Consider the following 6,250-nt stretch of genomic DNA (forward strand, 5'->3'; position numbering starts at 1 on the left):
GCTCTGACCTCTCCGCTCCGTACCCGCCCGGCGCAGCGTCCCCTGACCCGGAAGCGCCCCTCTTCCACTTCCGGGCCGCCGGCCTCCCTAGCAACCGCTGACACTTCCGCCTGGCAACCATGGACGGTAGCGTTTTCTCTCCCCGGCCGCCCCGCTCCCCTCACACGGTGCCCCGCGGACAGGACTGAGGGCTACCCCATAAAGAATCGCACACTCAAGCAGCGCACTGATAATTATGTGCGGTTTCAAGCTGCTGTGTATTTGAATATATATTTGTGTATATATATATGTATTTGAATTTCAGCCAACAGTTGTAACAGTGACACTGGTTGTTTCTTTCTCAACAGATGCTACGGTTTTTAAAGTGTCTTTCATATTCCCAAATAAAGACGAGTATAGTAAGAAAATCTTGGTAGGTGCTAATTCCTTTTGCAAAACTGAGTGTATGGGATTAAAACGGAGGAAATCTATACCAGTTTCAGGGTGAGGGTTACATAAGTGACAAGTGACCCCGAAGCTGCCCAGCTGAGGTGAGGAGGCCCCTCTGGAGATCCCCGTCCCCCTGCACACGCAGGGTCACTGTCCTGGTTTCGGCTGGGATAGAGTTAATTATTATTATTATTATTATTATTATTCTGTCTTTTGGATTTAGGATGAGAACAATGTTGATAACACACCGATGTTTTAGTTGTTGCTACGCAGTACTTACACTAGTCAAGTACTTTTCAGCTTCCCATGCTCTACCACCTGAGAAGGCTGGAGGTGCACAGGAAGCTGGGAGGGGGCACAGCCAGGACAGCTGACCCAAACTGGCCAAAGGGACATTCCATACCATGTGACGTCATGCTCAGTACATAAGCTGGGGGGAGTTGGCCAGGGGGCCACGGCCACTGCTTGGGGACGGGCTGGGCATCGGTCGGCAGGTGGTGAGCAATTTTATTGTGCATCACTTATTTTGTATATTATTATTATTATTATCTCTTCCTTTGCTGTCCTATTAAACTGTCTTTATCTCAACCCACAGGTTTTACTTTTTTTCCCCGACTGTCTCCCCCATCCCACCAGGGCAGGGAAGGGCTGTGTGGTGCTTGGCTGCCGACTGGGCTCAAACCATGACAGTCACCCACGATGGCTGCCCTGGACCGCATCCCATCGGGTCTTGAGTATCTCCATGGACAGAGACTCCACAACCCCTCCGGGCAACCTGTGCCAGGTTGGAGTTTAAAGGAAAAAAATTTACCAGGAAAAATGGACTATTACCCAAGTAACACACTGCTTTGCCTGTGTATGACACCCCACCACCCCCCCCCCGACACACAAAAGCTGCTATGGGGGTGTTTCCTCAGGATCCTCCTGCAGACAGCCACAGCCACTGCCCTGATGTTCCATTGGGGTCTGCTCTGCTCCACGCCAGCTCCCCACCACCCCCACAATGGGGCTAATTGGTGGTGGAAGAATGGGTAACGGGACTGCGGCTGACTCGCACTCTGTGCGTGGCACCCAAAGGCGCCTGCTCCAGCGGGGCATGCGTGCTCCAAGGGCCCATCTCTGTGAGCAGTCTGTCCACAGGAGATGGAGAATCAGCTCTGGGAGAAATGGCTCTGTGCAACAGAAGAAATGCATTGCACGATCTCATAGGTTTTTGCCTCTCAGATGCTCTCTGTCTTGAAGTGAAAATACCTGTCTTCCACCACTCTCGTTTTCTAGAGGGGGAGTGCAAAAGGACACCTGAGGGTATGCTCAAGAGGAACGGTCATGGAGTCCACACCGGTGCCAACAGAACTACGTACGTCAGCAGCTGGAAAAATGACAAGGTTATTTTAAGTATTCCTTCATTTTAAACTTTCTCTGGGTTTGGAACGGAGCATGTCTCACTATATCCACCCTTAAAAAGACACAGAAAGGAAAGTCATAACCTGAGAAGGATCAGACAAATGCTGCAGGCTCTTCTTCCACCTGAGAATCTTGTCACAGCCCAGTCTGAAGACTTGAGACACTTGGGGTCTTCAGATGTCCTGCTGCCTCCTGAGGCTCCTGCAAACGCACCAGTCATTGCTGGCAGTCAGGCCCTGGTGAAACACCCGGGCAGTGTGGCGCTGGTTGTGCCCAGCACGGCACAGCCACCGTGAAAGCCCTGCATGAACAGGCTGTGCACACATAGTGGGCTAGGCATGGCCCTCCTGCACATGTATATATGCCACACACACATCCCGCAATGAAACAGGGGAGCTCTGACCATCGACAGATACACCATTGTTTGGCTGCCCTTGGTTACTGAGTTCCTCAGGAATGAATTAGTAAGTATAGGAAAATTGCTTATTTTGTTGATGCTGGAGAGGAGACAGTCCTTGGAACGAGACAAAGAAGGGTCTGCAATTAGGAAACAGCATCTTGTGGCTTTATTAGATCTAGTCTGGCCTTTTTTTCAGTCTCTTACAAAAATATTGGTGCAATGATAAGAATTAAGATTATGGTACAGAAGTGCTTTACAGCACAGATTTAAATCCCCAGGCATGGCTTAGTGGCCTAGGCTGAACACATGAAAGACTGGCTCTGCCTTGATCCACAGAAAGAAATTCCGGAAATTTTAATCAACCCCTCAGGCTGTCAGGGTAGATGAGTTATTTGCAGGGCTGGGGACAGCAGTTCTGTGTTGCATAGATTGTTAAGATCCTGTGAGACTACCAGCAGAGGAGGGGTTTATTGGACACTGTGGCCGGCCAAAAACTTGCAAGCTCTTACCTGAAATCCTTGTAGAAGCAGGAACCTGTCTAAATCTGAAAGAATAGTCACCTTCCTCTCCATTATCATATCTGAATATGATAGCAGACTAAAAGGCAGCAATCTAAAAGGATATTGTAATGAAAGGAAATAATACTGTAAGCATAAACATTAACCGTTTTCTTTATCCTTCATCTCTCATTAAATGCAGATGAACGGTACTGAATGGTACTGGAAGGCTAGAACATCCTTCTGGGCCAGTTTATGAAGGCAAGTTCAAAGACAGCATGTTTCATGGGGCTGGAACCTACACATTTCCAAATGGAGCAAAGTACATTGGACCATTCAATGAAAACAAGTATGCTTGAAGTGGAAGAGCCGTGTAGTCTTTTCTGTTAGTTTTGATTTCGTAAGTTCTAAAGTCCAAATAAAATTCACCCAGCATGGGAGTAGGTTTCTTTTGCTACCAGTGAAACTTGCACTGGGTGTCTGAGATCGCTGATCCCAGTTGTATCCTTTTCATAAGATCAGTCAAAAGTCTGTGATTCATTCCCGGTCAGAGGTTTTCAAGATGGTTATTCCACCCATCCACTTTTTGTTACCAGGTCTCTGGGCTCAGGCAGAGTTCAGAGAAACAGAACAGTTCAGACGCCTTCTAGAGCTGTTGTTTCAAGCTGTCTGCCTACAGATGCATGCAGAAATACAGCACTGATTTGCGCTGATAGTTTGCAAAGTTTGTGTTTACTTATTTTTTGAGGTAAAGTACAAATTTCAGAGAGATGGGAAATGTGGAGGTTTAGTTTCATCACTCGGAATAAAATATTTTAGTGCCACTCATATAAACATCAGCTAAGTTCATTTCTTTTGAATAAGGGTATGTGTTTTGAATTGCTAAGATACCATCTTTTCCTAAAACAAGAAGTTGATACCCACTTCAAAATCCACAAAGCAGATTTAATGAGAAAATTAACCATAAAAAATGACATGAGAACATTCATGTTTATTCTCCTTAAATGACTTCTCTGTCAAATTTGCTAGGTTTGATTTAGGTTTAATTTTTCCCTCCCCAGTCCAGTATCTGAAATAAATCTAAAATATATGTTTGTTAATACAAATATATGTTTGTTAATACTGGTCTTTCATCAAGAAAAAAAAAAAACCTCTGTCTTTCCCTGCTGACCAAAAATAATAGCCACAATAGTACTAGAATGATGACCAATTCTATTTTTAAATGATCTGACACCAAGTAAAATATGTGTTACAGAATGTACCTGGATACAAAATGGGAACCTATATAATGAACTCAAATGTTTGGGGAAAAATTAAAGACATTTATTTCAATGCTTTAGAACAGATTTGAGTGAAGTTATGCCTCTATTACAGTGGCACGTTAAAATCTGCTACAGAGCTTCTGTCTTTTGCGGTCATATTAAATGACAGATGTGAATTCTGCATGAAGTCTAAACCTGTGAGTACTCATCACTTCAGTGAGGACATTCAGCAGTAGATGACAAATGTAGCTTTGCAGCCATTTTCTCTCAAAAATCTTAGGGTGATGCCTCTACTCTCTTCTGAAAATATAGCCCATCGCAAAGGGGCCAGCACAGTGCTTGTCACTAGTAGCTGATCTGTAGAGAAAACCAGCTGGTTCTGATTTGAACTTGTGATTTCTACTAACTAAAATGCTGATGTAGATACACCTTTGACAGCAGAGGTCCAATCTTTGCCGGCCACTGCTGTTTTCATCAAGGAATTAAGACTTCTCCTTTTTGACACTGGTTTGTGACTGTTAATACGTGCCACTCCCTGGCAGCCCAATGCAGGCTATTTTTGCCAAGTTTCAGGATTGCTGGTTTCCACCTACTCACACGAGACAGGTGTCAGTTCACCAGATCACTGCAGCTTCCGTGAGAGACCATAAATAGGCAGCACCATAGAAACTTGCTGTGACTGCTAGGCAGCTTCATTTTTTAAGGGAAACAAATCTCCAGTAACTGATTTTACAAGTTATTCTCCCCTCATTTGCAAGGGATGCTGATGCATAGACATTTCTTCTTTATAGCAGTTTTCAGATATAGTGATGAGCTTGATCACAGCTTTCAAAGATCAGCAGAAGTATGTCGTTTACGAGGACTGAATTCACGTGGCAGTTACTTTTTTTTTCCCCGCAGGAGGCTGTAAATCCTTGCACTTTGTCATAACACCACATAGCAGGATGGGGAAAGGGTAAGAGAGGATGGATTTTTACAGCAAGAAGATCACTCAGTAACTGGCTGCATACACTTAGACATCTTTAAGATGCCCCTAATGAAAGTCAGGATAAACTTCATAGGATTTAATCCCTGGTAACTTCAAATCATGACTGGGACTATTAAGTTTTTCCTGTAGGGGCTACACGCTGGGAGGACATTAGTACAAATACAGTTTTGCAAAAAAAGGAGTATGTTCCTTGGCTGTCTAACCTGTGTGCTTTGTAGGTCAAAACTTTTACAGGCTACAATGTGGGAGAAAGTTAAGGCAGGTACTTACACTACACTGGGAAGGTTCTGATTCCTGGCAATTTGCTTATCTGGGTAGTGCACGCATCACCGTGCTGCCACATACCGATCGCATTCGCAACAGGCTGGATTTATGTCATTACAAGATGGAAGGTGAAGGCGACTTTATAGATGAAAATGGAGCGGAGTGGCACATTTCATGGCTCGGCAGCAGTGGGACTGAAGCAGAAGTTGAAAATGTAGCTATTTGGCACAGACAGTAGCACAGGTTAAAAGACAGCTCTCTGACTGCATTCTGGGCTCCACAGCTGTGACCAGTTTTCAACAGGCATTGATTTCTTCAAGTATTAAAAATAACCCCTGAGGATGCATGTCTATAGTAAATAAAATTGTTATTTTTCTTTTCAGACTGATCAGCTGAAGTCTCCTAAGTGAAAACCTTAACAAAATGAAGTTGGATAGGGTGAATTTATAAGTGAAGCAGTTGATGGCTAGAATTCTTTTTTTTTATTTTAACTTGCCCTAGGAATGTCTTTCTCCCTGAGTTTCCAAAAAACCTGTCATCAACAAAGGAAGCCCATTTATGCCCAACTTTAGTAACTTGCACCAGAAAACAAACCTCACCACCCACAGAACCTTTTGGAAACGCAGGGCTCATCTCATCATGTTTACCCTAAGCTAGGTGTTGCATAGTGGGGTCAGGGCAGAGAGCAAGTGCAGCTGTAACATACTAGTTACTCCTCACAGGTCAAGCCCATAAACCCCAGGCTCCGGTACCAGACTGCTCAAGGACAGACCCCTGCCACGCACTAAAGCTGCTTTTCTCTGGGGCGGGAAGTAGATGGGAGAGCACACAGGGGAGACTGATCATTGCCACTGTCCCATCAGAAAGTCTAATGCAATGAAAAATCTATTTCTATTTTTGTTTGCGTTTGGTCATCAAAGGTCTCTGCACTATGAATCTAAATACTTTGCTTTACAAAGCAGAAAAACTGCTTTCTAGTTAAAAAAAACCCCAAACCGCAACATAC

The 6,250-nt window shown here is 44.4% G+C and overlaps 2 protein-coding genes across 2 annotated transcripts in view; one reads left to right on the forward strand and one right to left on the reverse strand.

Annotated features, from left to right (window-relative positions):
* DHX57 (DEAH (Asp-Glu-Ala-Asp/His) box polypeptide 57) overlaps positions 1-121 on the reverse strand; it is a 22,673-nt gene extending 22,552 nt beyond the window's left edge. Inside the window, exon 1 of the mRNA XM_009333729.1 lies at positions 24-121. Coding sequence (XP_009332004.1) covers positions 24-121 — 98 coding nt within the window. The remainder of the gene's footprint in view (positions 1-23) is intronic.
* Positions 120-3,089, forward strand: MORN2 (MORN repeat containing 2). The gene is made up of 4 exons (XM_009333730.1): positions 120-126; positions 348-398; positions 1,708-1,813; positions 2,942-3,089. The coding sequence occupies exons 1-4, from the start codon at positions 120-122 to the stop codon at positions 3,087-3,089; spliced, it is 312 nt and encodes a 103-aa protein (XP_009332005.1).
* Positions 3,090-6,250: the final 3,161 nt, after the last annotated feature.

Source organism: Pygoscelis adeliae, unplaced genomic scaffold (genome assembly GCF_000699105.1).
Source record: "Pygoscelis adeliae isolate BGI_AS28 unplaced genomic scaffold, ASM69910v1 Scaffold621, whole genome shotgun sequence".
Taxonomy (NCBI): Eukaryota; Metazoa; Chordata; class Aves; order Sphenisciformes; family Spheniscidae; genus Pygoscelis; species Pygoscelis adeliae.

Excerpts from the sequence above, each read along its gene's own strand:
- MORN2 (XM_009333730.1), top strand. Across the intron at positions 399-1,707 it reads CCCAAATAAAGACGAGTATA|AGGGGGAGTGCAAAAGGACA; the intron begins GTAAGAAAATCT and ends CTCGTTTTCTAG. Across the intron at positions 1,814-2,941 it reads AGCAGCTGGAAAAATGACAA|ACTGAATGGTACTGGAAGGC; the intron begins GGTTATTTTAAG and ends CAGATGAACGGT.